This window comes from Lutra lutra, chromosome 11 (genome assembly GCF_902655055.1).
Source record: "Lutra lutra chromosome 11, mLutLut1.2, whole genome shotgun sequence".
Classification (NCBI taxonomy): Eukaryota; Metazoa; Chordata; class Mammalia; order Carnivora; family Mustelidae; genus Lutra; species Lutra lutra.
In genome coordinates, this window is record NC_062288.1 from 93,662,425 (window position 1) to 93,688,913 (window position 26,489).

The 26,489-nt window shown below is 39.9% G+C and overlaps 1 protein-coding gene across 1 annotated transcript in view; it reads right to left on the bottom strand.

Annotated features, from left to right (window-relative positions):
* Positions 1 to 26,489, bottom strand: part of KIAA1549 (KIAA1549 ortholog) — a 134,371-nt gene that overhangs the window by 9,808 nt on the left and 98,074 nt on the right. The window contains exons 16-18 of the mRNA XM_047695063.1: positions 24,447 to 24,764; positions 16,257 to 16,303; positions 10,254 to 10,411 (exon numbers count right to left, since the gene is read on the bottom strand). Coding sequence (XP_047551019.1) covers positions 10,254 to 10,411; positions 16,257 to 16,303; positions 24,447 to 24,764 — 523 coding nt within the window. The remainder of the gene's footprint in view (positions 1 to 10,253; positions 10,412 to 16,256; positions 16,304 to 24,446; positions 24,765 to 26,489) is intronic.

Consider the following 26,489-nt stretch of genomic DNA (forward strand, 5'->3'; position numbering starts at 1 on the left):
TTAAAGAGCTGCACAACTGGGGACTTCTAGGAAAGATGGTGAAGTAGAACCTTAAGCTCACTTCATCCCACAGATACACCTAGAGAACACCCACATCAGGGTAAATAACCCGGAAAATGACCCGAAGACTGGCAGAACAGACTCTCCACAGCTAAACACAGAGAAGGAGCCACATCAGAAAGGGTAGGTAGGGCAGAGATGCAGTCGGGAACCAAACCAACCCTCCAGACTGTCCTCAGGAGGAGTGTCACTGCAAGCACAGAGAAGGGAGAGGAGAAGACTCCAGCTTAGGCACCCCAGGCACAGCAGGCCTGCACTGGGAATATAATCCCCATATCATTTGGCTTCGAAAACCAAAGGGTCTTAACTTCATGAATTCTTATAATCAGTGGGGTTTAAGACCTAGAACTTTAAAAATGAATAGGCTCAACTCTGGAAGCCAGAGAGTGAGAGGAAACTGAGTCCCCACCCTTAAAGAGACAGCACAAAAACAGCCCACTTTGATACAGCATGGGGCAGCAGTTTGTAAAATGCCTGGAGTATAGAGATGCCACTTCCCTGCCCACCACTCCCAGCCTACATATAGGTGACACCTGCAGGAACCAGCACAGTACAAATCCTCTCCACCTAGCTCCCTAACAGTGCCCTCTGTCCCCACACACTTCTGTGGACCCACCACCTCCTATCTGTCCTTAGCACCTCTCCAAAGAAGCTCCAGGTTCCTCCCCAGGCAGAACTGAGAAGCTCTGCTAACACTGGGCACACTGTTCCTGTATCCTCCTGCAGACACACTCCCTCCAACCCACCTTGGCAGGAATCCATACAAAGAAGTGTCATAGCATGGCAGTAAGCAAGCAGCCCTGACGGGGATCAGTACCACTCAGAAAGGGATTCCTGCTCTGGAGTGAGAGGAAGATAACCACACACACAGCAGTCCAACTGGAATCCCAGCAGTGGGCTGGGGGCAGGCATCTGTTGTGACTGCAAGCCTCGCTAACCAAGAAAAGCTTCTAAGGGGACAACACAGGGAAAGTGCCCTGCAGTTTAGTGCTACTGTATCTCTGGCAAACACCTGGTCTGACCCAAAACAAGCCCAGTGGTCCCAGATGGCCCATTAACAACAAGGGTCCAAATCTTGCCCACAACAGGCAATGAGAGCCATCACCAACAACTACATTGAAGGCAAAAGTGGCACAGCCACAACGTAGGGGGCTCTCTCACGCAGGAGGTGCTCAGGAGATACACTTAAGCACCAGGTTCTGGTGAACAGAGGACACTGCAGGGCAGCACCTCTTCTTCATAAGACCACTACTTTCAAGAGCAGAAGATATAGCTGACTTTCCTAACACAGAGAAACAGACACAGAGAGTTAGACAAAATGAGGAGACAGAGGACTATGTCCCAAGTGCAAGTGAGGACAAAATCACAGCAAGAAAGCTAAATGAAAGAGAGATAAGTAATATGCCAGATAAAGAATTTTTTTTTAAAGATTTTATTTATTTATTTGACAGAGAGACAGAGACAGTGAGAGAAGGAACACAAGCAAGGGGAGTGGGAGAGAGAGAAGCAGGCTTCCCACTGAGCAGGGAGCCTGACACAGGACTTGATCCCAGGACTCTGGGATCATGACCTGAGCCAAAGCCAGATGCCTAACAATTGAGCCACCTAGGCACCCCGCCAGATAAAGAATTTAAAGTAATAATCATAAAGATACTCACTGGACTTGAGAAGTGAGTGAAGGATCTCAGTGAGACCCTCAACAAAGAGACAGAAAACATAAAGAATGAATCAGAGATGAAAAACTCAGTCACTGAAATTTCTGGAGGACAGAGTAGTGGGAAACAAGTTGAACAGGGGAGAGAAAAAAAGAATCATAAAAAATGAGTCTAGGGGCGCCTGGGTGGCTCAGTGGGTTAAAGCCTCTGCCTTCGGCTCAGGTCATGATCCCAGGGTCCTGGGATCGAGCCCCGCATCAGGCTCTCTGCTTAGCAGGGAGCCTGCTTCCTCCTCTCTCTCTGCCTGCCTCTCTGCCTATTATGATCTCTGTCTGTCAAATAAATAAATAAAAATCTTTAAAAAAAAATGAGTCTAGATTAAGGGAACTCAGGAACACCATCAAGTACAATATTTGCATTATAAGGATCCCAGAAGAAGAGAGAGAAAAGGGGGCAGAAAATATATTTGAAGAAATAGCTGAAAACTTCCCAAATCTGGGGAAGGAAAAAGAAATTCAGATCTTAGAAGCACAGAGAGCTTTCAATAAAACCAACCAAAGGAGGTCCAAAACAAAACACACAGTAATTAAAATGGCAAGAAAATTGTGATAAACAGAGAGTTTCAAAAAGGGCAAGAGAAAAGAAAACAGTTACATACAAGGGAAGCCCCATATAGCTATCAGTGGAAACTTTGCAGACCAAAAGGGAGTGAAATGACATATCCAAAGTGCTGAAAGAAAAAAAAAAAAAAAGCCTGCAACCAAGAATATTCTAACTATCAAGGCTATGATTCACAATACAAAGAGAGCTAAAGAGTCTCCCAGACAAACAAAAGTTAAAGGAATTCATCACCACTAAACTAGCCCTACAAGAAATGTTAAAGGGGACCTGGAGTAGAAATGAGACCATAGCAAAAATTAGAATAGTAGGAGGCACAAAAGCAGTACAAATTAAGTATATCTATAAAAATCAGTCAAGGGATTCACAAAATAAAAGGATGCGAAGTATGACACCATTTACCTAAAACATGGAAGGGTGAAGAGTAAAAATGTAGTGCTTTTAGAATGGGTTCAAACTTAAATGACCATCAGGTTAAAATAGACTGCAATATGCATAAGATGTTATATATAAACCTAATGGTAACCACAAGAAAAAATCAGTAATGGATCTGAAAAAAAATGAAGAGAAGGGAATTCAAGTATATCACTAATTAAGCCAGGCCACCAAGAGATAAGAGAGCAAGAGAAGGGAATAGAGAAGAACTACAAAACAACCATAAAACAAGTGACAAAATGACAGTAAGTACATACTTATCAATAATTATTTTGAATGTAAATGGACTAAATGCAACATTCAAAAGACATGGGGGGGGGGAACAGAATGGATTAAAAAAAAACAAAAATATGCTGCCTACAAAAGACCCATTTCAGACCTAAGACCCATACAGATTGAAAGTATAGAAATGAAAAAATATATATCATGCAAATGGAAGTGAAAAGAAAGCTGGGATAGGAATATTTATATCAGATAAAACAGACTTTAAGACAAAAACTGTAACAAAAGACAAAGAAGAACACTATATAATCATAGAGGAAACAATCCAAAATGAAGATATAACAATTGTAAATATTTATGCAACCAATATAAGAGCACCCATGGGGCACCTGGGTGGCTCAGTGGGTTAAGCCTCTGGCTTCAGCTCAGGTCATGATCCCAGGGTCCTGGGATTGAGCCCCCAAACTGGGCTGTCTGCTCAGCAGGAAGCCTGCTTCCCCCCCCCCCCACCTCTCTGCCTACTTGTGATCTCTTTCTCTGTCAAATAAATAAAAATAAAATGTTAAAAAAAAAAAAAAGAGCACCCAAATACAGAAAACAGCTATTAACAAATATACACAAATTATCGACAGCAATCCAATAAAATTGTAGGGAACTAAAACACCCCACTTACATCAATGGATAGATCATCCAAACAGAACATCAACAAGGACACAGTAGCTTTGAATGACACATTGGACCCCTGGGATCTAACAGATTCAGAACATTCCATCCTAAAACAGAATACACATTCTTTTCAAATGCACATGGAACATTCTGCAGAACAGATAATATGTTAGGCCACAAAACAAGTCTCAACAAATTCAGAAAGACTGAAGTCATACCATGCATCTTTTATGCATGCTATGAAAGTCAACCACAAGAAAAAAATATGGAAAGATCACAAATACATGGAAGTTAAATAAAATGCTGCTAAACAAGGGATGGGTTGACCAAGAAATCAAAGAGGAAATCAAAAAACACATGGAGACAAATGAAACAAACAAACACACAATGGCCCAAAATCTTTGGAAAGCAGTGAAAGCTGATCTAAGAGGGAAGTTTATTGCAATACAGGCATATTTCAAGAAGAAAATCTCAAACAACCTAACCTTACACCTAAAGGAGCTAGAGAAAGAACAAACTAAACCTAAAACCAGTAAAAGGAAGAAAATAAAAAAGATCAGAGCACAAATAAACAAAGTAGAAACTAAAAACAAAAACAAAAACAAACAAACAAACAAAAAATAGAACAGATCAATAGAAACTAGGAGCCAGTTCTTTGAAACTGTCAACAAAATTGAAAAACCTTTGGCCAGAATCATTAAAAAAAAAAAAGAAAGAAAGAAAAGAAAAGACTCAAATAAAACCATAAATGAAAGAGAAAAAGTAATAACCAACACCACAGAAATACAAAGGATTATAAGAGAATATTATAAAAAAATTATATGCCAACAAATTGGACAATCTGGAAGAAATGGATAAATTCTTAGAAACATATAACCTCCTAAAACTGAATCAAGAAGAAACAGAAAATTTGAACAGACCAATTAACAGTGATGGAATTGAATCAGTAATCAAAAAAGTCCCAACCAACAGAAATCCAGAACTAGATGGCTTCACAGATGAATTCTACCAAACATTTTAAAAATTTTTTTTTAAAAATGTATTTATTTATTTGAGAGAGAGAGAGAGAGAGCATGAGAGAGGTCAGAAGGAGAAGCAGACTCTTCATGGAGCTGGGAGCTCAATGAGGGACTCGATCCTGGTACTCCAGGATCATAACCTGAGCTGAAAGCAGTCGCTCAACCAACTGAGCCACCCAGGCACCCAAACATTTTTTTTTTTTTTAAGATTTATTCATTTATTTGAGAGAGATAGGTGGGGAAGAGCAGAGAGAGAGTGAGAATCCCAAGCAGACTTCCTGCTGAGTGTGGGGCTCAATCCCATGGCCCTGAGATCATGACGTGAGCCAAAATCAAGAGTCAGACACTTAACTGACAGAGCCACCCAGGTGCCCCAAATTCTACCAAACATTTAAAAAAGAGTTAATACCTATTTTGTTCAAACTATTCCAAGAAAACAGAAGAGGAAGGAAATCTTCCAAATTTATTCTATAAGCCTAGCATTACCCTGATAAAGACATCTCTCTCTCTCTCTCATACACACACACACACACAAACACACACAACAGGCCAATATCGCTGATGAACATGAATGCAAAAATCCTCAGAAAATATGAGAAAGCCAAATCCAACAATGCATTTAAAAAATAATTCACCACAATCAAGTGGGATTTGTTCTTAGGATACAAGGGTAATTCAATATTGCTAAATAAATCAATGTGATACATCACATCAACAAGAGTAAAGAACAATATGATCACTTCAGTAGAGGCAGAAAAAGCATTGAAGTACAACATCTATTCCTGATAAGAACCCTGAAAAAACTATATTTAGAGGGAACATACCTCAACATAATAAAGGCCAGATATGAAAAACCCACAGCCAACATCATACTCAATGGTGAAAAACTGAGAGATTTTCCCCTAAGATCAAGAGGAACAAGACAAGGATGTCCACTAACCACTTTTATTCAGCATAGTACTGGAAGTCCTAGCCATAGCAATTACACAACAAAAAGAAATAAAAGGCATTCAGATTGGTAAGGAAGAAGTAAAACTTTCACTATTTGCAGAGATATGATACTATGTATAGAAAACCCCAAAGACTCCACCAAAAAACTACGAGAACTGATAAATTAATCAGTAAGGTCACAGGATACAAAATCAATATGCAGAAATCTGCTGCATTTCTATATCCTAATATTGAAGTATCAGAAAGAGAAATTAAGAAAACAATCCCATTTATAATGGCACCAAAAATAATAAAATACCTAGGAATAAATTTAACCAAAGAGGTAAATGACCTGTATTCTGAAAACCATACAACACTGATGGAAGAAACTGAAGACGACACACTAAAATGTAAGATAGTCCATGCTCATGGATTGGGATAACAAATATTGCTAAAATGTCCATACTACCCAAAGCAATCTACAGATTTAATGCAATCCCTATCAAATATACCTATCAAAATACCAACAGTATTTTTCAAAGAATTAGAACAAATGATCCTAAAATTTGTATGGAACCATAAAAGACCCTAAATAGCCAAAGCAATCTTGAAAAATAAGAACAAAACTGGAGATCTCGCAATCCCAGATTTCAAGATATACTACAAAATATACTGATCGAAATAGTTTGGTACTGGCACAAAGAGACACATAGATGAGTGGTACAGAACAGAGAGCCAAGAAATAAACCCACAGTCAGATGGTCAACTAATCTTCAACAAAGGAAGCAAGGACATGCAATGGGAAAAAGACAGTCTCTTCAGCAAATGGTGTTGGCAAAACTGGACGGCAGCATGCAAAAGAATGAAACTGGACCACTTTCTTAAACCACAAACAAAAATAAAATGAGAATGGATTAAACACCTAAATGTGAGACCTGAAACCACAAAAATCCTAGAAGAAAGTACAGGCAGTGACTTCTTTGACATGAGCCACAGCAGCATTTTTCTAGATACGTCTCCTGAGCAAGTGCAACAAAAACAAAAATAAACTATTGGGATAAATAAAAAGCTTTTGCACAGCAAAGGATGGTGTCATATACAACCAATAAATCGTTGAACACTAAATCAAAAACTAATGAGGTACTATATGCTAGCTAACTGAAATAAATAAATAAATAAATAAATAAAGGCAACCTATGACATGGGAAATGATATTTCCAAGTGACATATCCTACAAAGGGTTAGTATCCTAAGTATAGAAAGAACTGATACAACTCAGTACCAAAACCAAAACAAAAAACAAAACAAAAAAAAACCCCACAAATAATCCAATTAAAAATGGGCAAAAGACATGAACAGACACTTCTGCCAAGAAGATATCCAGACCCAGGAAAAGATGCCCAACATCACTCATCATCAGGAAAACGCAAATCAAAACTGCAATGAGATATCACCTCACACCTGTCAGAATGGCTAAAGTAAGAACAAAAAACAAAAAACACAAAGCAACGGGTGTTGACAAGAAGACAGAGAAAAAGGAACCCTTGCACACTTTTGCTTGGAATGCAAACTGGTGGAGCCACTCTGGAAAATAGTAGGGAGTTTCCTCAAAAAATTAAAAATGGAACTACTCTACAATCCAGTAATTCCACTAGTGGTATCTACCCAAAGAAATGAAAACATTAATACAAAAAGATATATGCATCTCTATGTTTATAGCAGCAGTATTTGCAATAGCCAAGTTATGAAAGCAACCCGAGTATCCAACCATAGATGAGTGGGTAAAGAAAAGGTGGTATTAAGGAGGGCACGTATTGCATGGAGCACTCGTGTGGTGCATAAACAATGGATCTTGGAACACTGAAAAAAATTTTTTTAATTAAAAAAAAAAAGAAGAGGTGGTGTGTGTATACACTGGAATATTACTTAGCCATAAAAAAGAATGAAATCTTGCAATTTGCGATGACATGGATGGAGCTAGAGGATGTAATGCTAAGGGAAATAAGTCCATCAGAGGAAGATAAATATCATACAATTAAACTCATGTGGAATTTAAGAAATGAAACACATAAACAAAGAAAAAAGAGACAAACAGAATAACAAATTCTTAACTATGGAGAACAAACAGATGGCTGGCAGAGAAGGGAGGTGAGGGATGGGTGAAATAGGCAAAAGAGATAAACTTGGTTACCATGATGAGCACTGAGTAATGTATAGAAATGCTGCATCACTATACTGTATGCCTGAAACTCATATAACCCTTTATGTTACATATACTGGAATTTAAAAAAAAAAAAACTAAAATGAAATTAAGGAATTAATTAATAATAAATAAATAGATCCACAATTTACTCACTGATTCCCTTATTACTAGACATTTCAGGGGCTCACAACGGTTTGCTATTATAAATAATGCACTAATAAATATCTTTGCACATGTAGTTTTTTCCCAGTGTTTGGATTTATTTGGGGAGGAGAATCCTAGATTCTCAAAAGTGGAATTACCAAATCCAAAGTTCAGTAAGTCATGTTGCCCAGCTGCTTTCCGAATGTTCAGTGGTTTATACCATCACTGAAAACATAATAATTGTAGCTGATATTCACTGAGAGTTTACAACATGCTAGGCCCTATTTTGAGCCCTTCATATCTTTTCTCTTCTGTAATCCTCAAAACAATGACAGGAGGTAAGTACTAACACATTACGCCCATTGTACAGAGCAAGAAATTGGGTACTAATGTTGTCACGCTATGTTACTATGGAAAGATAGAACACTGAAATGGTGTCTCACCATGGTTTTAATGTGCATTTCTTTAGTAATTTTCAAAACTGGGCATTTTCCATATGTTTACTTTCATGTGACACACACCCCACACAAATATTCCTTCTGTGAATTCATTCTTCCTGTCCTTTGCCCATTCATGCTCTGAAGTCTGCCCACTTATCAATTTATACAAGTCATCTTCTAATAAAAACACCTCATGGACCTATGTATCTGCTAAATACTTCCCCAGATACTATCTTTATTTTGCTTTTACTAATTTTTAGACATAGACATATTTGACCATTTTACACAGTCAGAAAGTAAATCTTAATATTTTCTATCACAAGTTTTTACATAACGTAATCTCTTATTAGAAATTATTAGAAATAATATCCTTTTCAAATGTTCTATATATATCATTTCTCTGTTCTTCTAGAGTAAAGATGGATATGTCTGAATTTTGTTTGGGATATATAATACACAACAATGTTCCAATAAACAATGATTAGCAGGAGAAACAAAACTGACTGTAAGCATGGCATGTGTAGAATATATGAAATCCTGTCAGACATCCAGATATATTATTTGTTTGGTTGACTGATAATGCAACATACAAGAACTTCCAAAGAAACCATAATGGGTAATTATCCACCAATTATTACAAGTTTCAAATTGGCTTAAACTGGTTCCTTGATGATATTATAAAGGTAGGGATCATCCAGAAAGTTAGAAAATAGTAAAAAAAAAAAAAAAAAAAGAGAAGCTATTTAATATGTCATGGCTCCTCACTAAAGCTTCCAACAGAAAGGTGAAGAAATGAAAATAAAATAAAAAGGAAAACAACAGACTTTGAGCCCTTGGAATAAACATAGATCAGTAGAATGAAATTTGAGGATTTTTCAGAGTACGCTGAGCTGTATTAAAAAAAAAAAAAAAAAAGAGGGGTGCCTGGGTGGCTCAGTGGGTTAAAGCCTCTGCCTTCGGCTCAGGTCATGATCCCAGAGTCCTGGGATCGAGCCCCGCATCGGGCTCTCTGTCCAGCAGGGAGCCTGCTTCCCTTCCTCTCTCTCTGCCTGCCTCTCTGCCTACTTGTGATCTGTCAAATAAATAAATAAAATCTTTAAAAAAAAAAAAAAAGAAAAAGAAAAAAAAAAAAAAAGGGCTTAGACTCTTAGAAACTCCACAGATGCTTTGGGAACCATGAACAGCCGTTCATAGTATCAACTGTTCTTGAGATGGGGTTCACAACATGAAATAGCAATTTTAATTAATTAAATTTAATTAATGATCACATAATTAATTATAATTAATTAAATTTAATTAATAATTACTTAAAAGCCATTTTTAATTCTCAGGTAAACCGCTGGGGCAGACCAGCCCAGTGCCATGTAGGAACCTCAGCTCAGCCCTGCTGGGCGCTGCCTGTCACCTATGAGCACCAACCCTCGTCATGAGGAACAAATGAAACAAAAACCTCCCTTAGGTCACTGGCCAGCAATGTCCAGAGCTGCTTATCACAAGCTGGAAAAATGCCTTCTTTAAAACAAACATTGTTTTAATGCCACACCAAGAGCCCAGCCAGAGATCTTTCAGTGTACCGTGAGAATTTAGAAACGTCTTCCCTGGAAGAGTCGTGCTGTGAATTCCAGGTGAAGGGATAGCTTCTGAGACACAGACCCAAGAGCAAACCAGAGGGTGCCAGTCCTGGGATCTCTCAGCCGCCCTCTCCTCCCACTTCCCCTGCCTACACCTCCACCAGGATCCAGGGGAAGGCCACTCAGACCAGTGGAGGAGGTCACCGAACACGGGGACAATGAAACACCGGGAAGTCTGACATGTCCTCTGCCAGACTGTGGCCGAATGCAAGCTAAACAGCCCCATGTACCTGTAGTGCCCCCGACAGGCCGTGGCCGGGCCACCGATGGCACGTCCTCGGAGTAGATCCCTCGGGCGGCGAACGGGGCTTCAGCCGACGTCTGTGGCTGCTGGGGCTCCGGGGGCACGAGCTCCGAAGACTGCAGCAAACCGGGTCCAAAACCTGGTCTGAAGGCAAAGCAAGCCCAGGCATCAGGACCACATGTCACCCCAGCTCTGGTATTTGACTAGTGCCACCCTCGGCCCTACAGAAAAGGAAGACCTCTCTGCCTAGCGGTGTATTATCTGTCTCCTTGCCTGGAACACGAGCTCCTTAAGGGCAGAGGCGTTTTCTGTTTGCTCATGGACATATCTCCAGCACTGAGAACAGTGCCTGGGATATGGCTGATGCTGGAGAAATCTCTGCCAGATGACTGAGGAAGAAATGCCTGAGCTCACAGACCCCATGAACGTGGAGGCGAAGTGCCAGGGCCGGAGCCTCTCCAGCATGGGACTGAGTGGTGGTTCCCAACCGCGGCTGCACAGTAGTATCTTTTAAAAAACCCCGATGTCCACGCTGCACCCCAGCCCAGTGAAAACAGAATCTCTAGAGGTAGGACCCAGAGTTCCACTGATGGTCCTGATACTAAAGGCTGAAGACCAGTGCTTCAGGCGGAGGTTCTCCTACTTTTTGGTCTCAGGACACCTTTATACTCATAAATTACTGAGGACTCTTGAGAACATCTGTTTCTGTGGATTATATCTACAGATATTTCTTGCATTCGGAATTAAAATGAAAACATTTTTAAATACCTATGCCTAAAATTAATTTAAAAATCACAATATTAAGCATCTTACCCATTAGTATTTTCTCACGAAATCAATTGTATTTTCTAACCCCTCCCTCCCCAAAAAGTAGTGAGAAGAATCTGACTTTTTTTTTCAAATCTCCTTAATAGAAAACATCTGGATTTTCATATACTTTGTATTCAATCAGTTGTTGTCAGTTAGAAATCCCACTGATTTATTATTTTGCACTTTGAACGGACCCATGCATGATTTTATGACATAAGTCATTTGGAAAATACACATTTGTTGAGTTATGCAGACTTCCTAGATATTGATACATTTTATTTGATAGTACTAAAAAAAATTAATTCATTAATATCACCACTGAGCTCAGCAAAACAGTCTTTAAGTACTAGGAAGTTGTCAAGTGCCCAGTGGCAAACAAAAATCAAATTTTCGCTTGAAAGCTCAATTTTATCATTGACAACAAATCCTGTCAAGTTATTTTTCTTGAAGTGACAGGCTCACTTCCTTCATTCTCAAGACAGTGTCTGCCAAGCAGCGCAAGTCTGAATAACAATGTCTGCCAATTGACAACGCAAACGGAAAACCGAGCAGCAGTACAGATCAGTTCTCGACACAAACACCTGAACAGGTGCTTGTCCTTCAAAATTCCATACTGCACAAAGCGCTTCATATGTATTTCCTCTTTTGTCCTCTTTTGTGATTAACGACTCAAGGGTTTACTTTTAATAAAATTAATAATTTGTACTACTTCATCAAGGACACGCTAACATAACTAACAAACTGGCATTTTTAAAAGTTGGACTGCATGGTGGTGAGGAATATGAGGACATTCAGGCTATTTGGTGCCTCTGCCTTGACTCGGGTTAAGGCTCCAGCAGTTTCATCCACCATTGCTTCTGCCCCTCAGTGTAGGCATCAACACAATTAAAAAAAAAAAAAAAAAAAAGGTCAAATAAGGCTTTAATATTATTACGAAACACAGTTTTGACTTCATAGACCCCACCCACCCAAAGGGTGTCGAGGACCCTCTAGGGGTCTGAGAATTCCACCTTGAGAACCACTCTTCTGAAGAAACTCGAGAATAAAAAAATACGATAGTCTATTTACAGCTCTTTGCAAATGACAGTCAACCAGTAATTAACAGATCAAACTAGTCTGACGAGAACACAGACTGGTTTGCCCCTACTCTATAGTCTTATTTCTAGAGCACCTCCTGTCAACTGAAGCCTGAGCTATTTATATTGCTATCTGTAGATCACTGCTACTGTTTTAGGTTCACCTCAGAGAGAGAGGCCTGACATTTCTGACCTTACAGATCGGAGAGCATTAACATGAAGGCATGCTTCTCCTTCCGCATCTGTATCCTGTAGTTCACCTCATCGAATCATAATCTCTTGACTATCTACCCAAGAACTAGCTCTTGCCCTTTAGTGATTTCTACTTTGCCCAGTTATCCTCCTCCTGGCTACATGTGCATCCTTTTTATCCTAAATTGTGTGTACACAGTTCAGTTGGATCCCAATCCCCCAGAATCCTTTAACTTGAGTAACCATAAAATTGGCCATCCAAACCAAAATGCCTTTGAGAGTCCAAGTGATTAATAATTACACTAAAAAACAGGTGTAAACTGAACTGAACTAGGCAAACCAGATCAGATCATCCCCCATCATTAACTTCTGCCCCAGATCACCTAATTTTCATGCACTCTCTTTACCTTTGTTGTTTTTGGACCATGAAGCAGTGCCTGGGCTGGGGAGGGCTTTGGGGGAGAATAAAACAAGCCCCTCTGAAAATGTGGGCAAAGAAAGAACAGAAAAAAATGAGGAAGCAGGTAACATTCCTACTTCTGTGTGATATGTAGTCATTGAAAGAATAGTTGAGTATGACTTCTGAGATTAACTGGCTTCTTGCAATTCCTTCTTTGTAATAAATCATTTGTCCACTCCTGTGGGTCTGCTTATGGACTCTTTATTCTGTTCCTCTGGTCTATTTGTCTAGTTTTACAGTGATAGCACAAGGTCTTCATTACCTTATAGTAAGTTACAACCTTTAGAACAGTCCTCACATATTATTCTTTTTCTCAAAGTGTCTTGAGTATTATTGGCCCTTTGCATTTCCACATACATTTTAAAATCAGCTTGTCAGTCTCCACATATTTCTTTAAAGAAACAAACTACAAGGATTTTGAACAGGATCAAAATGAATCTGTACATCACTTATGGGAGACTGCTATTTGAAATACAGTGAGTTGCCCAATCCATGAACACTTTCTTTAGAGGTGTAAGCTACCTTTTGTGAGATTAATTCTGAGATATTTTATATTTCTTAATGCTATTTTGGGTAGTATCTTTAAAAGTTTTTATTTTGTCTGTTGCTCATAAACAGAAATAAAACAGATTTTTGTATGCAGATCTTATATCTAGCTATCTTGTAATTTATCTATCTTGTTAAATTCTCTTAATTCTAACAATTTCTGTGTTGACATTTGAGGATTTTTTTTTATTAACATATAATGTATTATTAGCCTCAGGGGTAGAGGTCTGTGAATCGCCAGGTTTACACACTTCACGGAACTCGCCATAGCACATACCTTCCCCAATGTCCATAACCTAACCACCCTCTCCCTACCCGCCCCCCCCCGGGCATCCCTCAGTTTGCTTTGTGAAATTAAGAGTCTCTTACGGTTTGTCTCCCTCTCCAGTCCCACCTTGTTTCTTATTTTCCCTTCCCTGCCCCCCAAGCCTCCCACTTTACCTCTCAACTTGACATTTAAGGATTTTACTTAAAAAATGTATCATTTGAGAATAATAACAGTATTATTTCTTTTCTTGAATTCCTTAATCTTTTTGTTTCTTTCTTTTTTTTTGTTTCATTATACCATCTAGACCCCCAGGGCAATGTAGACCCCCAGGGCAACAGAGGTAATGGAAGCAGCTATCTTTGTCTTGCTTCTACTCTCAAAACGAGAACTTTCAACATTTCAACCTTAAGTCATATTTGCTGAGATGACTCTTATCAGATTAGACAAGGTCGCTTCTATTCTCTGCTTGCTAAGATTTTCACCACGAATGGATGATGAATTTTATCAAATGCTCTATTTAGTGAAATGAGATTTCCCTCTTTTTTCCTCCTCAAGGTAGTGAATTAGATTGGCTGATTTTCCGAAATGTTAAATTGCCCTTGCATTGTTGGAATAAATCCAGTTTGGCTGTGATATGATATCCTCTCATATACAATGCTGGATATGTTTGCTAATATTTGGTTTCAAGTTTCTGCATCTATGCTCATGAGTAAAACTCATGAACCTTTAATGTCCTCTTTCCTGCAATTTCCCTGTCCTTGTCTCATCCTTGATATCAAGGTTATGCAGTCTTGGGACACCTGGGTGGCTCAGTTGTTAAGTGTCTGCCTCAGCTCAGGTCATGATTCCAGGATTCTAGAATCAAGTCCCTCATTGGGCTCCCTGCTCAGCAGGGAGCTTGCTTCTCCCTCTGCCTCTGCCTGCTACATCCCCTACTTGTGCTCTCTCTCGTGCTCTCTCCCTCTCTGTCAAATAAAAAAAGAAAAGATAAAGGTTATGCAGTCCTTAAGAATGAGGTGGGGAGCATTCTCTGTTCTTATATTCTATAGATAATTCGTAGGACACTGGCATGTTTACTTTCTTTCGTGTTTTTGGTAGAATTCATCATTGAAGCCCCAAGTTTTCTTTGTGGGAAGAATTTTAGGAATGATTTCAATTTCTTTAATAGTTATATGACAATTCAGGCTTTCTTTCTAGAAATTTTCCCATTCATCTTATTTTGAAAAAAACATTTTTTTCCAATTTAATTTATTTCTTGATAAGTTCTAACCCCAGCATGGGCCTCCTATCACAACCCTGAGATCAAGGGTCAGATGCTCACTGACCGAGTCAGCCAGATGCCCCAGAATTTTTCCATTTAAGAATTTTTTAAAGATTTTATTTATTTATTTGAGAGAGAGAATGTGAGAGAGAGCATGAGACAGAGAGTAAGCACAAGCAGGCGGAAGGGATAGAGGGAGAAGCAGACTTCCTGCTGAGAAAGGAGCCAGATGCAGAACTAGATCCCAGGACCCTGGGACCATGACCTGAGCCGAAGGCAGACGCTTAACTGACCTACTTTCCATTTTAAATTTAACAAAAATGCGTTCATAAAATCCTCCTAACATCTGTGAAATCTTTTTAAAAATCTGTCAAAATCTTTTTTGTTTCTGAAAGATCTGGATTAATATGTCCTTTTTCATTCCCGTCAGTGATAATGATATGCAGCTTACTTGATCAAGCTCTCCAGGGATTTACCAATTTTATTAGCTTCTCTCAACCAACTTCTAGTTTTGTCAATCTCCCCTATTATGGTATTGTTTTTCTATTTCATTAATTTCTTTTTATTTATTTGAGAGAAAGTGAGTGAGAGAGAGAGAGAGAGAGAGCGCACAAGCAGAGGAAGAGGGATAAGCAGACTCCCCTCCTGAGCAGGAAGCCCAACATGAGGCTCGATCCCAGGACCCTGGGATCATGACCTGAGCTGGAGGAAGACACTCAACCGACTGAGCTACCCGGCGCCCCTTTCTTTAATTTCTATTCTTATTTTTATTATTTCCTTCCTTCTACTTACTTTAGGTTTAATTAGATTATTTTTTTTAAACATTGAGATAGATGCTTAGATCACTGGTTTCCAGCCATTTTTCTTTTCAAATATATTTTGATTCACTTAAGGCATCAAACTCCCCCCTGAGCATGCCTTGAGATGTATCCCACAACTTTTCACCATGTCGAATTTTCAAGACTCCAAGCTGCATGAGTCTGTCCAAAGTCCTGCTCACCTTCTCACTCACCTCCTTTGGAATCAGCAGGGGCCCCTAGGAGAATTTTCGACCAAAAGGCAGGGCTCATCTCTCTGGATTTCCTGGATCTTGGCCCCATACCACTTCACTGTCCTGTTAGCTCTCTGGGTTTGGTTTTGTTTTATTTTAACATCTTGTCTAGCTTTTCTAGTTGCTCTCAGCAAATTATCTAGTCTGACATTATTGGAAGCAGACCGTAATTTCCACCTTTTTTCTCCTCTTCAGATTAGCCCAAGAGAACACACAACTCTGAAGTTTTCATCTGCTCTAAATATTAGCTCAAAAAAGTGAGTTTACAAAATTTTTGAAAGTTTATGTGAGGAAGTCCTAATGCATTTTCTCCTAAAAACTTTACCTCGGCAATGGGCCTGATGGGGGAGTCATCCCATAGTCTTCATATCTCTGGAAGAAAACCAAAAGAAGATGAAGATTAACATTCCACATTTATTAGAAAGTGACAATAGCAAACATACAAATTTGGGTTTGCAGGATTGACTCTCAAGAGAATTATTTTCTCATAAAACAGCTGGCATGTCATTTAAGCATTCCTGCCATCAATAATGCCAGACGTTTCAGCCTGGGGAACTAAAACTACCATGCTTTAAAAAAAACACAACTCATTTCTAGACCTTTCTTTCTTTTTTGAAAATATGAGTAACAGCCTTCTGGCCTCGTTTTTCCCTACAGGCGCATCCTCTACAAATCTGTATCTTCTGCTAAAAAGATAGGCCTTTGTGGTCACACTGAGTACAAATGACTCTACCCACATGGGCCATGATGGTCACCGAGCCAGCGGGTTTCCAGCAGCAATCCAAACACACCCACAAAACTGAAGTATGTGAGTGTTGTACTGTGCTGTAGAACATTGTGAAAAGGGAAAGAATACAACAAGAACCAGAAATTAGACAGATGCTTAAAGATGAGGTTAACACCTTTAGTTTCTGAAAGTTTTCTGGCTCCAAGGAGTCCCAGCCATGCTCCTGCCCTTATGTTCCACCCAGTGCCTATATCCTTAAATCAGCTCTTTTTACTTGAATTAATCTCAGCTAACCATGTGTTCTTTGGCTAAAACAATACCAATATGGCATCCAATTTAAAGAAACATGTATCTATGTCGTGTTCCTCATGATATCAACACATCCTGACTCTAACATTCATGGGACTCCTACTTCAACACTCCTTTCAACAGCTGAGAGTCGATATTTGGGTATCAGATTTAACAAGCAGTTACTCTGGCCAGAGTCCATCCAACTGCAGTCAGCTTGAACCAACTGGTTGTCCAGGATCCAAGCTTCAAGTGAAGTTACTAAGTCAGACTTGCTTCTGGATCTGCTCTCATATTAGATATATTTTAAGTTGCCATTTAATGAATTAGTATTTTGTGGTAAGCACGATGAGCGCTGACTCCGGCCCCAGTAACAGAAACAAAGGGCTCACTAGCTTTGTTTTATAGATGAAATCAACTCACAAGGAAGTTAAGTAATTTCCTCCTAGTAAGTCTTTCTGACTCAAAAGACCAGGTTTTAACCACTCACTGCAAGGCCCATGGTTCCCAAACGAGATATACCCGCCTTGAATAAATCTCTACTTTGTGAACAAAAGTAGAGGATCTGGAGTCAAATAGACTAGCCAAGCTACTCAACTTCCCTGGGCCTATTTCCTGATGCCAAGGAGGATAGAATGAACCCTATACCTCATACAATTTGAAAGGATTATTATGTATGAAACTGTGCTTAAATTACTTCATCTTCTGACCCTCCCTGCTTCCGTCTCCTGGGTGGAGGGAGGGAGAAGAGAACCTTGTACATTTCCCCATTTGAGGTCAAACAGGCAAAGGGGATTATGGAAGCAGGGAAGAATAGAAGGAAGAGGAGTTTCGATTCCTTCTCAAATAATTAAAGGGAAATCTGAGACCAGATAAAGATTATTCACAGTGGTCCCTGTGTTTTTTAGCAGTCTTGATTTTTTAAACAGACTCATGTGCAAAATAAAACAAAACTAAAAAGATCAAAGTTTACGTATCAGGATTTCAGGAGGTCCAGTAAGTGATAAACTAACAAAACAGGGAAAACAAGCCATCTACTCTACCTGTTTTGTTATTATGGTGAGAGGGATTTCAACTCTATTGTAATCAGAAAAAGGAAGTGATTTTTTCAGTAGTATATGCCCCAGTGAGAAGGATTAAAAAAAATCAGAGACATAATGACAGGTGTTTAAGTGGGTCACAGCTATATAAAACTTTGGGCAACATAATACAATTTTAAGGTTTCAACCAAGCAATGTCAAATGAAAATCCCATTTTAATGCATCCCTTCCTTCTATTCAGTATAAAACAGGCCAATAGAGCAAGAAAGACATGTTAAATTGTTGGTGGAGACTGGGATCGGTCTGCTTATAAAATATCCTGGTTCAGACATCCATACTTGGTACTTAAAAGACAGCTCCAGGGAGGTTAACATTACTCAGGAAAGCAGAAACACCACCCATCACCTATTAAGTAGCCTTCTCACCAATGCATAATTAACACATTTATACTGGCAAAAAAAAAAAAAAAAAGATGAAAAAATGTCATTAGATGGTAAATAAGGTTCACGTGGTAACTGAGGACATCCTGAGATCTACATTATTATGTTTTTACTGTAGTCAAAGGAGGGAATAAAGGGTGATAAGGTTCCTCCTGGCAACAAACAGTAATTTATGACCAATTTATAAACATCATCAAATTATATTAGATATGCACAGATATAGTCAATGATTTTGCTTTTCCACTAGATTAAACAGCTATCATTATCAAAACAAATAAGGGTAATATCCAAGGTCCATGATGAGAAAACCACTCTCTTAAGAGTGTTTATAAAAATCTTGCTATGGATTTGAGTTCTTGGTTAAGATGGTAGATTAAGGTATCATTGTGGAATTGTTCATCTCCAAAACCTATGAACAATGAAAAATAATAAAAATAGTAACACAAATCAATCAAAAATTATTGCTAAAATTCACCAACAGAAACCAAACAAGCAAAGAAAGAAACAGATTCATGCCATAAACTGAGAGAACTAGCACCCAAGGAATAAAAAAGGACTGGGGCTGCATAATGGTAAATAATAAGAATAGCAATTACTTTTTTTAAGTTCAAAGATGAGATGATAAAAGAATAGAATGAATGGAAATGGGAGACCAGAGAACTGAAATAATTTGGGACCTAATTATTGATGGAAATTATTTGAGGACCGAAACAATGTCTTTATGGCTCTAAGAAATCAACTAGTGGGGAAAAGAATAGATATGGCTCCAAATCAAATCAATGCCACAGACAAAAGGCCCATGATAATGATAAAGAAGGCAGAGAAACCAGGACAAAGTAGCTAAAGCCATTAGAGAATGAAAGGATAGATACAGAAAACAAAGATGAGCCAACATGAAGACAATTGGTATCTTCGGCTCCAATAAATAGAAGAGAATAAGAAAATTGATTTAGATATTAAAGAAAGCTTCCCTAAAGTGAATGAAAAAGCTGAATCTGAAGATCAAATGGACACTGCCTATTCATGGAGGGAAACGATTCAGAAAAACTAGCTGAGTGTCCTGAATTATTCAGGCTTCCTAGCAGGTAGGGTACATACAGCCCTTACCAGGAAAGGAGAAATTAAGATGGCCACAGATGTGTCAGCCTCTCTGCTCCCCAGCCTGCTCAACATTTTACATTGTAAAATGCCTCCCCAGCATTTTACAGGTCAGCCACCACCCTCATATACTACATCCAAGACTGGAGCCAGAAAACAATCAGGAAGTCCTGCAGTGGCGGTGAGAGATGAAGGTGGATCCAACCTACATGATGCTGAGGACACTAGAGGGAGAACCTACAAAACTGCAGCATGTCGAATGGACCCCAACTCCCCGTCTTTGCCCTGCAGTGTATGATCTACCGCCACTTCAACTGAAGCCTCTCATCTTTTTTTTTTTTTTAAGATCTTATTTATTTGAGAGAGACACAGCAAGAGAGGGAACACAAGTAAGGGGAGTGGGAGACGGAGAAGTAGGCTTCCCGATGAGCAGGGAGCCCGATGTGGGGCTCAATCCCGGGACCATGACCCGAGCCAAAGGCAGGCACTTAACAACTGTGCCATCCAGGTGCTCTGCACCCTCTAGTCTGCACATCTCTTGCCCCTTGTCCTTTCATCACGTTTGCCTGAGAAACCTCTACTCTCGGATCAATCCAACTGCCCATTTTCTCCTTGTCTCCACCTGCGTATCCAAATGCTGATCAACAAAAATCCAGAACTTTAATTCGTGCCACTATAATTTCATGACAGCCAATCTCAACAGGAGCTTCAATGCCACTAAGTAATTACTCTAATGTCCCTAAATGGTCTTCTTTCATTCTCTACAAAAAGTATGCACAATCTCTGCTCTCCCTCGAATCTCTTGCCTTGCCACACTTGCATCATTCTCAATAAGTGATTCTGCTTTCTCCACTGTGAAAAATAGAAGCCACGATGAGATGGGAGGTCCCTCAACTTCTTGTCACCCACTACAAACATGATTATATCTGTACCCAACTCCTCCCCACTCCCGCTATTAAATTGGAAGAAACAGATCCCCTCATTTCTAAAGACAATTCCTCCTTCGGTACTCTGGATCCCCCTTCCTGTGCCACTGACCTCTCCCTCTAGGCTCACTCAGTGCCATCAGCAATTAAACACACTGAGGACATGAAGATTCTTCCTCTGGAATCCATTCACTGCATCATGCTAGTTGGGGCCACCGACATCACTCACCAAGATTACTATGAAAACTTTCGAAATGTCTCCCTGCTTCTGGTCTTGCATTCTGACAAACCATTCTCCAATCTAAAATGAGAGCAATCTGTCAAAAAGGCACACTGAATTATGTCTTTAGAGTGCTCAAAACTCTTCGGTGTCTGACCATTACCCTCAGGATGAGGTCTAGGCTCTGTCCCAAGAGCTTCCTGCTTTTTCTCTCCTGCCTCATGTCTCACCACTCCTACTTCTCACCCTGTATTAGTCCCCCAGAACCAATTTCATTGTTAAAAACATTTTGGAGCAAAAATTTTAACAGCCTCATTTCATTATAATTGACGCACAATGAACTATACATGTTCAAGTATACAAATTTTTAAGTTTTGGCAAACGTTGGTACCCACAAACCATGTTCATAAACCAGATAATGAACATATCCATCACCACCCAAGCTTCCTGGTGCTCCTCTAATCCCTCTGTCCCATAACCTTCCCTAAATTCACTCCATCCCTAGGCAACCACTGTCACTATAACGTGCTGTCACTATAAAGTAGTTTGCATTTTCTAGAATTACATATAAATGGAATCATATAATATGCACTTTTTTGGGGGTGGGGGGCTCCTTTCCCTCAGCATAACTATTCTGAGACCCAACCTTGTTGTCATATGTGTAAATAATTGTCATATGTATAAATAATTCATTCCTCTTTATTAATGAGTAGTAGTATCCCACCGTATAAATACAGTACACTCTGCTCTTCTTGGGTAAAGCCCTTTATAAATGTCAATTAGTTCAAGCTCATAATCAGTATGAATGCAAGACTTGTTCAAGTTTTCTCTACCTTAATGATTTTCCATATACTCATTCTATCAATTATTGGAAGAGAAGTGTCGGAGTCTCTGCCTATAACAATGGCTTTATTTCTGTGTAAAGTTCTATTAGTTTTTACTTCCCATATTTTGGTTCTCTGTCATAGGCACATAAACATTTAGGATTTTATGTCTTCCTAATGAACTGACTAATATATTACTATAAAATGATCCCTGTGTAATATTCTTTACTATGAAATCATTTTGGCTAACATTAATAGAGCCACTCCAGTTTCTTGTGATTAGTGTTAACACAGTTCATCTATCTCCAGACTTTTTTTTTTCTTTCTCCATACTTTTAACCTATCTGTGGCTTTATATTTGATGTGTCTTGTGGGCAACAGATAATTAGATCGTGAGTTTTATTCCACTGATAGTTGCCCTGTAATAGGAATATTTAGACCATTCATATTTACTGTGATTATTGATAGGGCTGAATTTAAATCTAACATCTTGGTGCCTGTTTTCCATTTGTCTATTCTTTTAAAATCCTTGTCTACTACTTCTGTGTCATTTTCCTGCCTCTTTGCTTATCCGGCTAGTTTTGATTAGATTTCAAACCTTATTAATTTTAACCTGTTGAGTGCTATGTATTTTTGGATTTTCATCAATATTCTTGAGCTTTGTTTGGGTTCACGTATTGTTTTTTGCTTTGTTAGGCAGAACTGGGGAAGCTTTAATCTGGGGCTCATTTTGTCCCACTACTGAAGCAAACTGATGTCCCTTCTGAGTAACCTAACTGGTGCTCCATGAATTATGCAGCTTTCTGCTCTAGAAGGAAAGGAACTGTAATCATCAGCTTGGGCTGTCATAACAAAATACCACAGAATGGGTGGCTTCAATAACAGAAATGTATTTTCTTGCAGTTCTGTAGGTCTGAAAGTCCAAGATCAAATTTCCAGCAGGGTTTGGTTTATGGTGAGAGCTCTCTTTCTGCCTTATAGACAGACAGCTACCTTCTTGCTATATCCTCAGATGGCAGAGAGAGCGAGCTCTGGTGTCTCTGGATCAGGGCTCCAACCTTATGACCTCATTTAACCTTAGTCGCCTTCTTAAAGATCCCAGCTCCAATATAGCCACAGGGGGTTTATACTTCAACATTTGGATTTGGGGATACACAATTCATTCTACAGTAGGGACTTATTTCCACACCTGTGTGAGCTCTGAGGACTGTCCCTTTAATCTTTTTAGGTGGTTCTTTTCCCAGTCTTAGTTTCCTCATACCCTTAAACTGGTCAGTACTCAGATGAAGGTTCCCTGCAGATCTCTAAAATTCTCAGGTTTCTTGTACTCCCTGTTGTGAAATCTAGCTATCTTTTCCTCCCTAGTCTCTAATTCTATCTTTCTCAACTCAGAGAGAATACAACGCTCTGCCTGAGGGTCTCCCTCCCTACACCGCAGCTAGAAACTCTCTCAAGATAATGAACTGGAATAAGTGTAGAGCTTGACCCATTTCTTAGCAATCCCTCTCCTTTGCTGCCTAACGCCCAGGGTTATGAAAACCCACAGATATGTATGTGTGTATGTATATTTATGTATTTTTCCCTCCTTGTTATCTTAGTTGTTTCTGGAAGGGAGGTAATCCAACCTTGTTCCTCCATCTTGTTCAGAAGAAGTTTGTACTGGATACTTTTAATTCTGTCTCTGCCATGTTTCTCCACATTAATTAACCTTCAGACTTCTGCTTTGATGCCGTTTTAGCCACAGAATCCTTCTAAACACCTGACAGCTCAGGCAGGTGGTCCCTGACTGTACTCTACCCTTGCCAAGGCACCCACCATGCAGTTTTAAAATTACTGCTTCAATTTTTCCACATATCCCCTTGCTGTAATACAGAAGTTGGAGTTGTGCATTGTGCACTGCTGTACCCCCAACACCCAGCAGATTACCCAAACACAGCAGATGCTCCATAAAGCTCCCTGGATGAATAAACAAGTGAAAGAAGCTTAAAGTGAAGGGACAGCAGCTGAAGCCACATTCACTTTATCAAAGAGTTCGTTCTGTATCACTCATTTCCTTAAAGGTTATAAACTACCAGTTATAAATATGAAGTACTTAATATTTATAGTTGTAACATTAAAAACAATGAGATGGAATGGTATTTTTCACCACATGGTAGCAGTTATTGAAGGAAAGAATCTATTACTAACCACATACTTCGAAAATTCAAAACAATTTCAGAGACAAAGATTCCTTTAACGTGTGTTCATGACCACCCAATTTCACCTTAATGTGGGTAACAAAATCAGATGACCCAGTATAAGCATTCCTTGAGAAACTGGGTCTAATTAACTTCCCTCCAGAGTTGAATGTTTCAGTTCAATCATCCAATCTGGAATTAGCAAAAAAATATTTAATTTTACATCCTTCAGTTTTACCCCTTCCCTCATGTTTTGAGAAGACACATTGGAAAGGACTGATGGAATATGGAAAAAAAAAAAAAAGGATAACAATGGAAGATGAAATCCTGAAATATTAAGTCCTAAGATGGAAACCTGATATTTGGAATGGTTGTCCTTGCCTGCCTGTGGCCAACCTGCCCATACTCCTGGAGCCTTGAGGACCACTCCGGTCCCAGGTGGCCTTCTAAGAAGAAGCCTAATGACTTGGTACATTCTAAACCTTTTATAAAGACATCAATGAGAATATGCTTTGACAGTTACCCCATGTCCATTTCATGGCACTGAAGGGAACCCAGGAAGAGATTCCCATTAAATACCAGAGTTGCATAAAAGGGTGCTTCTAACATTAAGAATTAACTTAGGAAAAAATACTGAAAACTGAGACCCCTCAGCCAAGCTTTAATTCTTATCAAGTGAAACGAGTGTTATTGTAGTGATTCTGAAATGGAAGGAGTCAGGCAACAAAGTTCCAACATCTGGCCCGTGAGAGAATTCTAGAAGGCCAGTACTTACGCTACATGGGTTGTTGGCCGTCTGAGCAGAGCTGTAGAAGGACCCCCATTGGGTGGCTCGCCTCTCATCCCGGGAAGGGGTGCTGTTCACAGGCAGGACGGCTGGGACCCCAGGGCCTGCGACCGCAGCGCTGGCAGGCTGGCTGCTGGGGGCCACGAGGGCAAAGGCGTCGTCCAGGAGGGAGTGCATGGTCTGGCGCGCCTCCTCGATTGACGGCTGGGGCGGGATATACTGGGAGGCTGGGAAGGGCAGGCCTGGATACCTCCCCAGCTCAGCTGAGGACGGTGTCTGTACGTCAGCTGGGAGGTCAGGATCAGACTGCAGCAAGGCAAAGAGCAAAGGGAAAGAGGATCAGAGGTGAGCTTCTGTGGTGACGCAAAAATAGGACCACAGGGCCAAAATGGGATTTAATAATTTTCACTGACATTGAGGAAAAAGTTTACCGTAAGAATTTTTTAAATGACAGCTACAGGGTAGCAGTGGCAGGGGGAGCTTAAATCAGGATGCGAGAAAAAAGTGAAAATAGTCAACAATCATTTGGCCAGCAAAACTCAACCAACTATCTGGGGGGTGCCTGGGTGACTCAGTGGTTGAGCGTCTGCCTTCGGCTCAGGCACTCCCCCTGCTTGTGTTCCCTCTCTCACCGTCTCTGTCAAAAAATTAAAATCTTTAAAAAAAAAAAAAAAAAAGAACTCACCCACTATCTGAAATGCATGTCAATACCTGTAAATATGTATTTTTATTAAATGCCCCTAAGAAGCCACAAAATGTCTCAGAGTCTTATATACTAAAATACCAAGTCAACTTTTCCCACGTACCAAAAACTAAAGCAGTCTATTGACTATGGCAAGAAAAAGTTGCCCTACATACCACCCAGAAGAGTTCAAAGTCACCACCATATCATACCTGTCTGTGTATGAACAACTCTAATACTTAATATAACAACTGCTTATAACAGTAAATAGAAAGTGTTTATTCAGAAACCACACATCTTTCAAATGGAGTTACCTCTGGATAACATGAGTCACCCAGCAAGGTTTAACTTATATTCTACACCTACTGTCAAAGAGTCAGGGATAAAAGTAACAACTAAGGTTTCTTAAAATCTTATTTCCTGATACTGCTTTATGAGCAAAATACTGTTGTCATATACACGGAGTCAACTCCCAAGAGACAAAGAGGACACTACCGTAAGGAGAGGTCTTCCCGGTGTCACCGGTTCCAGAAGCACACCGTCACAGTTACTGTCAGTGACACCCTGAGAAGAGGAGGGGCTGGGCACAAGGGACTGATGATCCTGCGTCTTCCATGAGGAAGGGTGGGCGCCTTGTACCTAGAATGCTTCTGTCGTCCAGCTGGCCCAGTCTAGCTGAGCTGGTTGGAAGAAGACATTCCTGTCTGTATTAATGTTTGGATCAATAACTTATAAAGAAACATCTCTGTTCCACAGACACATCCTTACTCTCAGACAACTGTCTAAAATTCTTTCTCATGGGGCATCTGGGTGGCTCAGTTGGTTAAGCAGCTGCCTTCAGCTCAGGATGGAGCCCCACATCGGGGTCCCTGCTCAATGGGGAGCCTGCTTCTCCCTCTCCCTCTCCTACTCCTCCTGCCTGTGTTTTCTCTCTTTCTCTGTCAAATAAATAAATGAAATCATGAAAAAAATAAAATAATAAAATGCTTCCTCATGCTTAGGTTCCGTCCAACGGATAATCCATTATTATCCAAGCCAGTGCTGAACACTGAAGGGCAGCAGTCGGTTAACCCCAGACAGAAAACCAGACCATGGACTGGCACACTACACATGGCCCAGAGACCTGTTTTGCTTGGGCTGTGCCATCTAAAATAAATAAAGAGTCAATATTTCTTAAAATCTGAAAATTTCATACTAAAGCTCAGATTTCTGGATTCTCCTGGCTGATTCTGAACCTGTGGCTTCACCAGGCCCCGACTCATCCACGGAAACCACTGGCCTTGAGCTGGGACTGCCCTCCTGAGATGGGGCGGGTGCTCTACCCCTCCCAGCAGCGAGTGGGAGGTCTC